We start from the raw sequence: 14,653 nt of genomic DNA, 5'->3' as shown, positions 1-14,653 counted from the left end.
CAACCAAGACTACCGAAAATTATTATCTCTTATCAGTTAGAGTTGTAAAAAACTTGACACTAATCGAATCCGAGATCCGGTAATAGGACGAGTATTTACAGTCCGCATTAAGATACTGGTTAAAAAATCTACGAGACAAAGCCACACAATCCGAAGAGCATCCGTTTTCAATCTGGAAGGATACTACATCAAAATAATGCATGCCCTTTACAAATTCACATATATCATGAATTACTAGCCAGAACTTGTGACGATAACCTGTTGAGGATAGCTTCATCCGGGTAGGTATGGGTTGATAACCACGTGTCTGTGGTTTTATTGATCCTAGTTTAATCATAATAAACCTGTCGATAGCAATCATCATCCAATATAAAGCGGAGACATCGAGCCTTCCCGAAACAGTATCGTGCTCATGCGCGTAGGAAATCATCTTATCGTGCTCTAACGTCATCTTCTACCATGCGTGCTTTTTATTCGAACTTGCTCGCGTTGTTGCTGGTGTGTTCCATTTTCTGTCCAGACGTCACCGAGGGTTCTCGTAGAGATGCCTTGAAGGCTTTCGAACCTTTGAAAGCGTATGGAAAACAGCAAAGGAAACTCCTTGCCGGCGGATCGGAGTTGTTCGTTTCGTTGCAATCAGAGCTTATCCTTTCCCAGGAACCATTCGTTCAAGAAACGATTCAAGATGAAGCCAACATTCAAGATAGCTTAACCGCAGACGATGCCGATGTCAACTGCGCGCAATTTGTGTACGCTGGGACGGATGTACTGGTGCAGTTGGCAGGTGTAGCATTCGGAAAATGTGTGGCTAAAATCGACGAAGAAATGTTCGCTAGCTTGTACCCTACGCAAGAGCCTACCAGCCGCCAGGATTACGCGAAGGTTAGTTTGTTGAGCAGCTTCCAGGACGTCAACATCTTCACTGATCCTCTCAAGATTCAGTCAAGAATCGAAAGCAAGTTGAATGCTCCAACTTCTATCGAAGGAATAGGCGCTACTGGGAAGTTGTCGGCGGAAGTTAAGTCAGCTCTACATGATTGCCTCACTGAAGCTCGTGCTTTGGTGAAGAGATCGCTGCAAATTGCCTCATCGCAGGCCAGTACTATCTGCATCCATTAAAAGCGTAGGAAATTATAAGCACGGCCAACGCAGAAATGTAATCGAACAATAAAATGGCTCACTATCGCAATCACAAGGAAAAATAGGGAAAAGCTCATGACTTTTGTGATAGGTAACGTAATGGATGACGAAGAAAATAATGTGATGGATGTTTGCAGTACTTCATTTCAAGTGCCGTCGTTTGCCAATCGTTAGGTCCGGGCTTTTTGGCGGACACATGTACGGAATCACTCCTTCTCAATTTGGGCCTACCACGTCCTCTCTGTCCATGAGAACAGCCATAAAGAACGTTTACGGGCTGGGCTGTCCGGGCTCATTCTAATGGCATGACTAGTTCACCGGAGCCTGGCGAGTCTAATTCGCTGCACGACAGAGAGGGTATTGTACAGTACGTAGAGTTCGTCTTTATATCGTGATTATAAGATGGTTCGTCACATGGAAAGTAAAGCTAATAAATCTAATCTCTATACCGTGTAGAAAATAAATCAATTTTTAATCTATATCAGCTCTATTGTAAATATTTTGTTTGATTTAGGATTAGTTCGCCATAATAACACATTTGATAATGTTATATCTAATCATGTTGCGACTATATGGTAAAGAAAATAAATCTTTCATTCTATTGCAACGATGATTGATTTGTTTTATTACAACAACATTTTCAAGAAATTCTACTGAACAATCGTTCCCAAACAAGTCTGAGTAAGCTGGAACTTGGAAACCTCGAAAGCTTGTTTGATAACAGCCTCGTTGCCAAGCAGACATGATTTGTATCCGTTTTGCAGATCACCCAGGCGAGAAGCGTACGCATCGACTGCAGCATTGATGTCGGCCACAAAGCTTAGAGAAATACTGTCAATCTCATTTTTCTTATCGTTTAATTTCGAGATGATCTTTGAAGGGTCCAAAAAGATATTCTCGCCCCGGAACGAATCCAGCAAGCTGATATCGAAGATTTCATTCTCGTCCACCTGCAGCAGCTGGTAGACCTTTTCTAGTTCAGCATCAATGCCCTTTTCCACGTTGTTCACACAGTTCGTAAAACCAACACCGGCAATGTTCATGTTGAGTTCCGAACTGGATCGAACTAATTGCAAACAGCTCGTATCCACCAAGCTACTTTGTCGCTCCAGCTGATAGATCAGATAATCCTCAAGCTGGATGGCTTGATTCAGAGAAACCTCCTTATCGGCAATGATGGACTTGTAGAACGTATCGGTCCTGGAAGCAGTGTTCAGCTTAGCCCCTGCTACAGCGTTGATCACATTGTCCTGCAGCTGCTTGTATACCGGCTCAAGTTCCTTCAGTTTCTGAACCACTTCCGTCGAAACAGGGCGTCCAGCTTCCGTTAGCTAGGATAAAACATTAAAATTCATAACCAATTTCGATCACCACGCAACTATATCAAACCCTTACCTTTGCGACGCCAAGGCTCAAAATAACGATCGTCACAAAATATTTCATCTTTTCACGACAGTTGCACGACCGTACTCAAAAGTATTGAACTGATTTACGAACAACTTCCTTAGGCTATCGGTTCACTGTAGAATGTGATCTGATGTGGTCGATTTTGGTATAGGGAGTTTTATACTCTCGAAAACCAACCAAGACTACCGAAAATTATTATCTCTTATCAGTTAGAGTTGTAAAAAACTTGACACTAATCGAATCCGAGATCCGGTAATAGGACGAGTATTTACAGTCCGCATTAAGATACTGGTTAAAAAATCTACGAGACAAAGCCACACAATCCGAAGAGCATCCGTTTTCAATCTGGAAGGATACTACATCAAAATAATGCATGCCCTTTACAAATTCACATATATCATGAATTACTAGCCAGAACTTGTGACGATAACCTGTTGAGGATAGCTTCATCCGGGTAGGTATGGGTTGATAACCACGTGTCTGTGGTTTTATTGATCCTAGTTTAATCATAATAAACCTGTCGATAGCAATCATCATCCAATATAAAGCGAAGACATCGACCCTTCCCGAAACAGTATCGTGCTCATGCGCGTAGGAAATCATCTTATCGTGCTCTAACGTCATCTTCTACCATGCGTGCTTTTTATTCGAACTTGCTCGCGTTGTTGCTGGTGTGTTCCATTTTCTGTCCAGACGTCACCGAGGGTTCTCGTAGAGATGCCTTGAAGACTTTCGAACCTTTGAAAGCGTCCGGAAAACAGCAAAGGAAACTCCTTGCCGGGGGATCGGAGTTGTTCGTTTCGTTGCAATCAGAGCTTATCCTTTCCCAGGAACCATTCGTTCAAGAAACGATTCAAGATGAAGCCAACATTCAGGATAGCTTAACCGCAAACGATGCCGATGTCAACTGCGCGCAATTTGTATACGCTGGGACGGATGTACTGGTGCAGTTGGCAGGAGTAGCATTCGGAAAATGTGTGGCTAAAATCGACGAAGAAATGTTCGCTAGCTTGTACCCTACGCAAGAGCCTACCAGCCGCCAGGATTACGCGAAGGTTAGTTTGTTGAGCAGCTTCCAGGACGTCAACATCTTCACTGATCCTCTCAAGATTCAGTCAAGAATCGAAAGCAAGTTGAATGCTCCAACTTCTATCGAAGGAATAGGCGCTACTGGGAAGTTGTCGGCGGAAGTTAAGTCAGCTCTACATGATTGCCTCACTGAAGCTCGTGCTTTGGTGAAGAGATCGCTGCAAATTGCCTCTTCGCAGGCCAGTACTATCTGCATCCATTAAAAGCGTAGAAAATTATAAGCACGGCCAACGCAGAAATGTAATCGAACAATAAAATGGCTATCTTAATTTAAACGTGTTATGTATCGTGATCGATGGCGAAGAAAGTAATGTGATGGATGTTTGCTGTTGTTCATTGATACTAGAAATTAAAGTAAATAGAGAGCATTGAAACAACTATGTAATTATGAAATGTATATGAATGCCTTCAACTTTATTACAACCTCTTCAGTATTACAAGTGCTTGGTAATAACTAATGTTTGCCTTAGTGTTCAACATAAGGTATGTTAATTCCGTAATCACTCCACCATGGGAGAGTCAAACTCTCGATTGTTTAGCAATACTAAGCAACAATGTTTTAACAAAGAAATGAAAAAAGAAAGAAAATAAGTATTTATATAAGTTCTAAATGAGCATTAATCCCATGCTTCTTCCGGCTCTAACGCCACCGGCTGAGCATCCACTCGTGAACCCCACGAGTCTCGGATGTCTTTGCCACCGAACTGAGAGGAGCCGTTGTACGAGCCACCTCCTCCACCTACTCCAGCATCCTTCAAGAAATCCGGCACATCTTGTCCGGCTTGGGTCAGAATTTTGATTAGGTCGCTTGCGATGGCGCGATCCGCGTCGGGATCGAAGAAGCTGGTTGCGCGTCCCTTGTTTCCAACGCGCCCCGTTCGTCCAATACGATGGACGTAGTCATCGATGCTCTTCGGCAGATCGTAGTTGACGACATGGGACACGTTCTTAATATCAAGCCCACGGGCAGCCACCGACGTTGCGATCAGCACGTCCATACGACCGTGCTTGAAATCGTCCAAAGCCATCTCGCGTTCCCGTTGAAGACGATCGCCGTGGATCGACGTCGTTGGAAACTGTGTTTCCGACATCAACGACGCGAGGTAATCGGCATTCCGCTTCGTTTCCACGAACACAAGCGTACCCTTTGCGCTTCCTTGAGACAGAATTTCTTCTAGCTTTTTGCGCTTCTTAAACTTCTCCACCTGATGGATCACCTGCTCGACGTCTGCACAAGCGCCACCCACGATTCCGACAAATACGCATATGTAGTTGTTCAGGAAATTTCCCGCCAACTCCTGAATTTCGGCTGGAAACGTGGCCGAAAACATTAGCGTCTGTCGAGATTCCTTTCCCGGCATTGTCTCATGGCTCATTATTTTCTCAATACCAGGCAAAAAGCCCATATCCAGCATTCTATCCGCTTCGTCAAGGACGACGAACTTCACGTTCTCGAACGTAACGTATTGTCGGTCAACGAAATCCTGCAACCGACCGGGTGTGGCAACCAAGATGTGACACCCACCGCGCATCATCTGCAGCTGGTGCTGTACGGCTGTTCCACCGTATGCAACGCACGTTTTCAGTTTGGTGCCGTGTGCGAACTTGCGGGACTCGTCATGGATTTGTATGGCCAACTCGCGGGTTGGCGCTACGATCACCACTGTCGGTTTGCGAGTGCGAGGATCCAAATCCTCCTGTTGCAGCATGTTGTTGATCATCGGTAACATAAATGCGGCCGTCTTACCAGAACCGGTCTGGGCGCAGGCCATCAGATCACGACCTGCTAGAATGATCGGAATGGCATACCGCTGGATGGGCGTCGCTTTGCAGTATTTCGATTTGCGTACGTTTGTCATAACCTCTTCGCATAGTCCGGCGCATTCAAAGGAATTAACTTGTGCCGGCGGATTCTCACCCGACACTCGCACCTGGATGTCGTCGAAATTGTCGAAGTTTATGCCGGAGCTGATACCACTTCCAAAAATGAGACTCTCGTCCTCGGTGGGCAGCGGCGGAATGTATAGTTCTCGCGGTTTGTCCGTCTTCACCTGGTCCATACTGGGATCGTTACCGTCGTAATGAGGCCGGTCTCCATTGCGATTGTTCGAATATCCGTTTCGATCACCACCTCCGAATCCACCGCGGCCTCCACGACCCCGACCACCACCTCGTCCACCGCGGCCACCTCGTTGCGGTCGACTGTTATATCCTCCATCATTGTTGTCGCCATATCCGTTACCTTAGGAGAAATACAAGTTAAAAATAAAATTTACTATCATTTTCCGCGCACCAGGAACAGTGAATTAACGCCAAATTTACCTACCGTCGAAGGCACCATTATCATCAAAATTGACGAAATCGTTGCCAGCATCGACATTGGTGTCCGTCGTATCACCGAAATCGGGCTGATCGAAACTTCGTCCCTGGTCGCACTGAAAAAAATGGAGGACGATCGCAATAAGCACACACAGCACATTCGCAGTAAACAATCCAACAAAATAAAAACTTACATCTTCCCATTCACCACTCATTTTTACGATCGGTTTCGTCTCGCGTGATGAAAATGGTTTCTCCGGGACGCAAAGCGACACGGTCGCCAGGCACTTGCAATCTCACCTTAGTCAGCAGTCCAAAGTTAACGACTAACGGCACCAAGTCCAGCTCCGTTTCACTACTTGGAACGCTGAACGATCATCGCGAGCAATGGCGTCGGAGCATGCATGAGCACGTGGGGGAGAGAAAAGATGGACGGAATATTATAAAAAGCAATGATCGGTAAAAGAGAGGAAAAGAAAATCATAACCAGCGGATGCCGTTTTTTAACCCGTCGCACGCTATCGTCCCTCCACCGGACAATGCAGCGACTTTTCCCGAAGTAAATCTCTAAACTGCGCGTGGTTGGGCGCTATCAAAAATAAGAAAGATCTCTTTCTATGACTGTGTGCCCGAGTATGTAACAGGCTGTATTTTCTATGAAGACATGTTGCAGCACCCAGCGACGCAGGGCGCGCGCGCTTTTCGCATCAATTATTTGCGGATGAACGACAACGATGCCGCCTAGTGTCCCGGAACGTGCACGAAAAGCATTTCCCATCAATGCGAGCTGCGATTGCACTTAATCGCGAAATACAGCGAGACAATCGAAGTACAACAAATATGATATCACTACGCTTCTTTTATAAGTGGTTAAAAACGCTAACACAACAGAGTCGATGAAGCTAAACCAGAACTAGGCAGGTATATTATTCTTACCCTGGTACAGTACCGCACGATGAACGCCGTGGAAATGCTATCAATTTCACCAAAGAACTGTCTATGTGCGACACGGCACCATACCGGAGAGGTCCAACTGCAACACTGAATTCGACACAACGTGCTAGTACAAACGTGTTCGAAAGAACTTTGCCAGCCACTACCGGGAATGAGCTTGACAGCGATCGAGGGAAGAAGCCTGTTCACATGAGTCCAGTGCAACGGCATGCAGGTGGTACATGCTTTTGTTCGCTTTACGAGGAAATGGCTAACTCAACCCTCTATGAAGGAAGCTTCAACACAGTGAATGCATGAGCGCTATTGTTTACGAACGCCATATGAAAGCTGCTCTGATACCAAATTAAAAAAATGACAATCCCAATTCGCGCCGTTGGCTCTGTTGCCACGATTGTCAGATGCAGCTCAGGACTCTGGCGCCTTCTTGAGACAAAGGGAAAACCACACGAGTTGGATTTCCATGCAAGAGAATTACTTTTTCAATAACTTCACATTATAGTAAATCTACTGGCGGATTGTTAAATAAGCGAGCGAGGTACCACCTTTTTTGTCAAGCATTACTTTTCGCTAGGAAGCAAATATACGTTCTTTTATAATATTCAATATAATTTCGTGACCAAATCAAACACCATACAATATACCTACCAAAAACTACCTTGAATTAAGAAAATTGTGCCGTATTTCAATCACAAGCAAACTACAGCATAAATCCAGCACAAAATTTGCCTATCCGTTACAGCTGCCTCGAACAAAAGACCGGTGAATTGCCATGCACAGCACGATGGATCAACTACGTTATTTTTGACACGGATGCAAGCGACGTCTAAATGATCCAAAACTCGATTGCTGTTTACACGCCTGTACGTAACCATTGATATCCGATCATTCACTGACCACTGCCCGTATTATATTACACAATATAATATAATATACATTACATAATAAGATTTCTTACCAATCTTGTGGAAATATTTATACAAAAAAATCTTTTCGAACGCAGTACCCGTCTAGCTTCTGTCAATCATTTACTCTTAAAATATCACCTAGGCTGTCAAACTGTTGTTTTCTTCTTGTTCTTATAATTTTCTTGATAGGCAGAGTTTGGATGTGGGAAAATTGCTGCGGCAATTGATAATTTACATTTGTGACCAACCATAAGTGTATCATTCACAAAAGAATAGTTATTGTTAACCGCACAGTGTATTTCGTGTTGTGGACGCGTATACCACACTGGAAAAGTAATTGCAACACAGGCGAATCCCTTTCAACAACAAAGCAAACAATAATGGACTGTAAGTCTGCCATCTTTGAAAGCGTAGTACATTGTTACTTTGGTTTAGATTTTTCACCTATAACTCGAGGGAAAACAAGAGATTGCTTCCAAAGGCCTAGATCGGATGCTGTTTGATTATTTAGTAGATCTGCTCCTCCGTCGTTACGTTCTTGTCTGTTTCCTTTGAATATTTTAAGTTTCTCAGCCTCCTCTAGTACTGCTGTGCGTGTTGTTCTAGAGGTGCATTCAGGTCAGACATAATTTATTCCAGTTTTTCCGAAAGTCCGTCACTCCGTCCGTATCATGCAAGCGATCGGCGCAGGATGCGGGAGATTTATTGTTCGAATTTCATTTCATTCTCGCTCTTTTCGTCGAGCCACCGTAATTTCGATATTTTGCCGAGCTAATTATATTCGACCGACAAATAATTTCCTTTGAAATGTAATTGTTTATAGTCTCACCGAGTCCAGAGAGTGATACTTCTGGCTACTATAGAAATCGCTGCCGACGTGATGAGCGCGACCGGGGCAATCGAGGAAGATCGAAGTAAGCGCTTGACCGTGTAGCATCGCAGTTCACATGCATTGCGTCCTCCCTGGTTCCGAAGTGTCCAGCTGCGACTGCACCGCTGGTGCCGTGGGGCATGAAACTGCTGCTCCCTACCTTTGCGGTTCATTTCGGCAGGCTCGACGGGGCCAATATTTATGGCGTGTTTGTCGCCTGTGGACACGTTCCGTGCTACACCCACGGTGTACCGGATCGTCCACCGTGCGCGCGATGTATACTGTAATTAATGTGCTTTCTTTTACTTTTAGGGAACGTTACCGCAACAATGGCCGCTATAGCCGTAGCAGGTCGAGGTCTTACAGCAAGGAACGCTACAGTTATCCCCGACAACGGAGCGACGAACGCGATTCTTACCGCGACATGAACGAACAAGGATACGATGATGGTGGCTGGGACAGGTGTGCATGTGTTAATGGGCGCATATTTTTTCATTCATGTATTAAATCCTGCATATACTCTTCCGCAGAGATCGGTACCGTGGACGCAGTCGAGAGAGAGATCGCGATCGCAGATCCCGCGAACGTGACCGGTATCGGGAACGGAGGTATTCCATCGTTGATATAGCTGTTTTACCATAAATATACAGAAAGTACCGGTAATGGACCATCTGACCGTCATCAATTTTCAGAGATCGCGAAAAGGGCGGCGGTCGAAGGGGTGGATATTCCCCTAGTTCTAATGACGAAGGGGAAAACTTTGATAGTGACAACGAACTCTTCTATCAGCAAAAGCCAAACAACAACATAATTATTCGCGGATTGGCTCCACAAGTAACCGAAGCAGACGTAAGTGTAAAACAACATAATTGTACCCTTCATTTGTCTAATTTCTACGTTGTGATTTACAGATCAACAGTGATCTCATCCAGTGCGGTTTGCAGGCCTTACACGTTCGTCTGATCCGGAAGAGAAAAACAGGTAAACATAATTAACATATCAACAAATATCAGCTGCTAGTTTAAGTATAAACCCTTTAGCGTCTTATGGTAAGTGCCTAACTGCGTAAATCTGCAGATTACTCGGGTGCATGCAGATAAAATGCATGCCAATGAACAAAATGGTATAGTGTGAAGGATCTTCGTTAGTCATCGTCACCGAAATAAGCAACACATCTTACAACACCTTACCTTACACCAGTGACTCAATGGTCTCGACGCTGTAAAATGGGAATGCTATGAATTCATTTAGTACGATGTGTCTGCTACGAAACTGGAATGGTTCACAAACACTCTAAATTCGAGAATTATGTTCCAACTGGCTGCGGCTCAGAGCTGGCTTTTATGATTGATATCGTGTTTGTGTTTGCTTTTTTCTATTCCCGACCGTCTTTTACTTCTAGGTGAATCGAGGGGGTTCGCATTTGTCGAGTTTCGCACAGAAGAGGAAGCAACTCGGTGGATATGTTACAAACAGGTACTCATTACAGCAAGCATACAAAAAGTTGCTGTCATTTGTTGCAAAACGACAAAAGTATTGTGAGACACACAAATATAAAAAAAAACCCTATAGTCATGTTGCATCAAAAGAACGAAAAATGGGGTTTATATATAACTATTAGGAAAAGCAGTTATTAGTGATTGACAATGGTAACTTTAGAAATGGATTTAAGACATGTTGTATCAAAAACAATCAAAATAGCCGTTTTATAAAAGCAATCTTGTTTAAAAAAAAGTATCATGCTCAATCAACACCATTGGGAAGCAAGACAAAAACTTTGTTGTGTCTTTCGCTGTACCATTTGCATCTCATATGACTTGCTATTACTGTTGAAAATCGGATCCTGAAAGAGCGACAAGCGTGCCTTATTGGAATTTCAAAATATCGTCAGCAACACCACAGTGGAGCAAGCAGTTTCCGAGCAGTATTTAACAAGCGACTACGGGGAAGAGTGATGTTGAACCAAACCTTCTGTTCCACTGGCAGCGCTCCGGTTTAAAGAAAAGAGAGAGTGTATCCGGGATGCCCGTATGGGGGTATATTAATCAACCTTAGTATTAATTCGTGTTTTTCTTCTCTTCCCGTTTCTGTTTCCTTTTTTCTCTCATAGGGTGTGTTGGTATTCAACGGGCAACATGCTGTTATGCAGTATACCTTTTCCATGCCAACGAAATACCAGACGGATTGGTATTGCGCTAAGGTAGGATACACTGCATTTAGATGATGCTTCTGTTGTACAATGTTGGGTTGAAATTTCTTTTGCAGTGCTACGCGTTTAACTTCCGAAGAAGGGAAAATTGCTTTAAATGCCACGCGTCACGAGAGGACAGCGAGATCGGTGTCGACGGCAGTGATGAGATGAGCAACATTCTCACGAAAAAGATCATGTTACGCAATCTGGATGTCCTTACGAACGAGGAGAGTGTCTTGAGCGTGATGCAGAAGAAGCTCCCCGTGGAGCTTGTACCTAAAATTGGGAAGGTGGTCATTTGCCGCGATCCGTTGACGTCAATATCGCGCGGCATGTGCTATTTGCACTTTGAAAATTTGGTCGATTCGATGAACATACACAACGCGCTAAAAGATCTGGATCCACCCCTTAGGATCGACAATCGAGAGGTTATAATATCGTACTGCATGGATACGGAGAACAGAAGTTTAGTAAAGCCGCATCCGGGTCACCAGGGTAGGGAAGGACATCGCCACGGCAATGTGGGCCATGGACACGGCGGCAACAATGGTGCCGGAATCTACCAAGGCAATGGCTCCGGAGGTAATACTGGTAGTTACCGCGGAGAGAGTGGCCAAAACTACGAGCGCCATAACTACGCGCATAATTCCCACTCTCACGGAATGGGTAAACATTCTGGAGGTCGAAATAATTACCAGGACACCACTTCCCAAACATCGGGCGGATCTGCTGGTGGTTCCTCAATTCAACCTGCCTCAAACTCCTCGAACATGGCGACTTTGGCTGATAACTACACACTTGCCGATGTGCCCCGACTCGCGGAGTACAGTGCATCAATGTACGCGTCTAACTCAGCCGAGCATGAGCATTACCTGCAGTACTATACCGAATACTACACGAATCAATTGTCGACCGCCAGACAAGGTGGCGGACAAATGGCCGGACCGCGAAATGCTGCCGGTTTAGGTGAAACGGCTAACAATGGTGCCGCCGTTGCGCAGTCGGCGATAGCGCGCAAACAGCAAGCAGGCCCTGGTGGCGGGAAAAGCGAGAAAAATGATGTGTACGGACCTATGGTAGGTCCTTCGCCTGCCCCCGTGCAACCTGGCCCACAGCTACCTATTCCTAACGGGTTGGATGGCCGAAAGTATCGTAAGTAGTTTGTTTACCTTTCACATAATGAACGAAAACCTATCTTATAAACATGTAATTGATTTCTTTTCTGTTCAGCTACGCCCGATACCTCACAGTATCAGTACGATGAAACGTCTGGCTTTTACTACGACCCTTCCACCGGGCTCTATTATGATGCTAATTCACAGTACTACTATAATAGCGAATCCAGCTCCTACCTGTACTGGGATCCTGAAAATCAAACATACGTTGCTGCATCCGCTTCATCGGGCTCCAACAACGAGGGCTCATCAAAGCGTTCGGAAAGTAGTGCCTCCCAGCAGCAGCAGCAGCAAGCCGATATTGCTGACAAAGCGGAGAAATCCAAAGCTAAAGATCAAGCTCCTCCGCAGGACAAGGTGAAGGTGGCGAAAAAGATCGTAAAAGACATGGAGAAATGGGCGAAGCAGTTGAACCAAAAGAAAGACTACAGCGTTGTGCAACCACCAGCTAGGGTGGAGGAAGCCACCTTATACTCCTCGCTTGGTCCCTCCAAGCCTCTGCCGGAGCCTCTTGTTGGCGTTGGTGTACCCGGGCTCGCAAGTGGAGGCTATGCGGATGTAGGATTTTCGCTGCTTGAGAAGAAGGACCGTGGTGGAGCTGCTACAACAATGGTTGCTAGCAATAGTCTTGGAAGCGCCGCTTCGAATTCATCAGCCCCTTACCTTGCGAGTACAGCGACCAAAGCGGGCGGAAACAATACTTCTACGTACGGTGGCTCCGATTCTGAAAACGATGTTGGAGATGAGAGTGGTCCCGCCGACCGGGACTTGGTCGATTTTGAAAAGTTAACCTGCCTGCTGTGTAAACGTGCATTCCAATCCCAGGAGATTCTAATGAAGCATCTCAAGATGTCCTCGCTGCACAAGGAAAACCTGCAAAAGCTAACTATGAATCAGCGCGGAGGAACGAGAGGTGGTGGCGGCGGCGGGAGTAGTGACGGTGGATCCGGTGGTCCCAACAGCTTGCAGTACCGCGACCGGGCCAAAGAACGCCGACAAAAGTACGGCGAAGACGAGGCTCCACCGGTTAACAAGAGTAAAGAGCGGTTCCAGCGAGAGATTGAAAAGCAAACGCACTCGCAGTCGTCCTTCCCGCAAGGAACCGCTTCGGCGGTACCAATCGGTCAGAACAACATTGGCAATAAGCTGTTGCAAAAGATGGGCTGGTCAGAGGGGCAGGGACTTGGTAGAACTAACCAGGGTCGGGTGAACATTATTGAGGTATGGTATTAATGGAGGGTAATAGTGGATTGGTATCACATGGGTTTCATTTGTTTCCTTTTCTTCTTGCACTGCCAGGCGGAAGCACGAGTAGCAAACGTTGGCTTGGGTATAAAAGCAAACGCTGCCGCCCAGTATGGTCGCACGACGGACGATTACAAAACATACATTAAGAAGATGATGAAATCGCGCTACGAACAGGTGGACGTGAAGGATTGAAGCCTGGTGTCACCGATACGTTTGCTCTTCTTCAAGCGCTGGCTGTCTTTAATCTGCTATTGTAATTAAATTCTCTGTATCCGTTAGCTTATAATGGTAACAATTTATATATTGTTATTTTAAAAAGTCTACACTAGGTTTAAAGATGCGCTAAAGTGTATTTTTACGCTCATGTCTATAGAATCGCATATGAATATGCAGCTCAGGCTCTAAGTATCAGAATCCTTGTTCAATTCTTCTGTCAGCTTGCACCATATGGAGGCTGTCGATATGTACAGAAAAATAAAATCAGTACATGTTTGTTTTTTCACGACACAGGGCAATTCAATAATCAATGTCAATGAACTGAAAATCGCAATAGAACAATGTGGCAATAAAATAGAACAATGTAGAAAATGAAATATGTCAACTACTTTTTTGTGCGTTGGTACTCGGTCACCTACTATTCATTGCCGGCATCGGCAGTTCCCATGGTCCAACGTGGATTCCGATCACAATTAGGATGTCTTAGTATGAGGATGCATACTTTATCATTTATATGCTATAGGTTGTCTAAACGATCTTATGAGAGCTTCAAATACTGGAAATAGAATATGTGCTCAGATACATTTTTAGTTCCTTTTAGTATTCCGACTGCGAGCGGGTTTGGATTCTTCTGCAGCAAGCCAAATCGTTTAAGCGTTTTTAGTACGGAATAAGTAAATTTTTATTATTCAACACGTAGAAAACTTATTCGCGTTGCGAGTGTGACCGACTAGTAGCTAGTACCTGTTATAGTACATTGCTATCCGTGTGGTACAAGGTTACAAAAATTCAAATGATTATTCTACGCACCGATACTTAGATATGATAAACATCATACACATATATTAAGTGCCAAATAAATGAAATGAAAGCACTTAATATTTCCGCAGATCATGATCATGTTTTGAATAAAAAGAATTACAAATAACGTAAAAATTTAAATTTGTAGAGATGTACCCTTTCGTCAAGAACTGTCAAAAAACGTTGTTATGACATTTGAATTGGTTACCAAACTGCCCAGTGTTTTAAGAACGTAAACAAAACCATGCTATCAACATCGTTCGCTTCGTAATAAATATTGAGAAAATTTCCTGACGGCAAAAACAATTTTGAAGATTTACTAAACCTTCACTTAGCA

At 44.6% G+C, this 14,653-nt stretch overlaps 3 protein-coding genes across 3 annotated transcripts; 1 reads left to right on the top strand and 2 right to left on the bottom strand.

The window, feature by feature from the left end:
• Window positions 1–1,790: 1,790 nt before the first annotated feature.
• LOC128726820 (uncharacterized) lies at window positions 1,791–2,583 on the bottom strand. Its single transcript, XM_053820648.1, has 2 exons — window positions 2,536–2,583; window positions 1,791–2,471 (listed from the first exon to the last, which is right to left on the bottom strand). The coding sequence occupies exons 1-2, from the start codon at window positions 2,581–2,583 to the stop codon at window positions 1,791–1,793; spliced, it is 729 nt and encodes a 242-aa protein (XP_053676623.1).
• A 1,670-nt stretch (window positions 2,584–4,253) lies between these two features.
• Window positions 4,254–6,170, bottom strand: LOC128722770 (ATP-dependent RNA helicase vasa). The gene is made up of 3 exons (XM_053816450.1): window positions 6,150–6,170; window positions 5,963–6,071; window positions 4,254–5,878 (listed from the first exon to the last, which is right to left on the bottom strand). Exons 1-3 carry the CDS (start codon window positions 6,168–6,170, stop codon window positions 4,254–4,256), a joined length of 1,755 nt encoding a protein of 584 aa, XP_053672425.1.
• A 2,024-nt stretch (window positions 6,171–8,194) lies between these two features.
• LOC128727782 (RNA-binding protein 5-B-like) lies at window positions 8,195–13,865 on the top strand. The gene is made up of 12 exons (XM_053821725.1): window positions 8,195–8,201; window positions 8,638–8,728; window positions 8,998–9,147; window positions 9,216–9,293; window positions 9,378–9,534; window positions 9,597–9,666; window positions 10,088–10,161; window positions 10,796–10,885; window positions 10,951–11,371; window positions 11,558–12,028; window positions 12,107–13,272; window positions 13,351–13,865. Exons 1-12 carry the CDS (start codon window positions 8,195–8,197, stop codon window positions 13,489–13,491), a joined length of 2,916 nt encoding a protein of 971 aa, XP_053677700.1. The 3' UTR covers window positions 13,492–13,865.
• Window positions 13,866–14,653: the final 788 nt, after the last annotated feature.

This window comes from Anopheles nili, chromosome 3 (genome assembly GCF_943737925.1).
Source record: "Anopheles nili chromosome 3, idAnoNiliSN_F5_01, whole genome shotgun sequence".
Lineage (NCBI taxonomy): Eukaryota > Metazoa > Arthropoda > Insecta > Diptera > Culicidae > Anopheles > Anopheles nili.
Note: the sequence above shows the minus strand (reverse complement) of the source record. Positions and strands in the feature narration are given on the sequence as shown.

Excerpts from the sequence above, each read along its gene's own strand:
- LOC128727782 (XM_053821725.1), top strand. Across the intron at positions 9,535-9,596 it reads CACAAGTAACCGAAGCAGAC|ATCAACAGTGATCTCATCCA; the intron begins GTAAGTGTAAAA and ends TGTGATTTACAG. Across the intron at positions 9,667-10,087 it reads GATCCGGAAGAGAAAAACAG|GTGAATCGAGGGGGTTCGCA; the intron begins GTAAACATAATT and ends TTTTACTTCTAG.
- LOC128722770 (XM_053816450.1), bottom strand. The coding sequence starts at position 6,170 with ATGAGTGGTGAATGGGAAGAT. Across the intron at positions 6,072-6,149 it reads TGAGTGGTGAATGGGAAGAT|TGCGACCAGGGACGAAGTTT; the intron begins GTAAGTTTTTAT and ends CATTTTTTTCAG. Across the intron at positions 5,879-5,962 it reads TGATAATGGTGCCTTCGACG|GTAACGGATATGGCGACAAC; the intron begins GTAGGTAAATTT and ends ATTTCTCCTAAG.
- LOC128726820 (XM_053820648.1), bottom strand. The coding sequence starts at position 2,583 with ATGAAATATTTTGTGACGATCGTTATTTTGAGCCTTGGCGTCGCAAAG. Across the intron at positions 2,472-2,535 it reads TGAGCCTTGGCGTCGCAAAG|CTAACGGAAGCTGGACGCCC; the intron begins GTAAGGGTTTGA and ends GTTTTATCCTAG.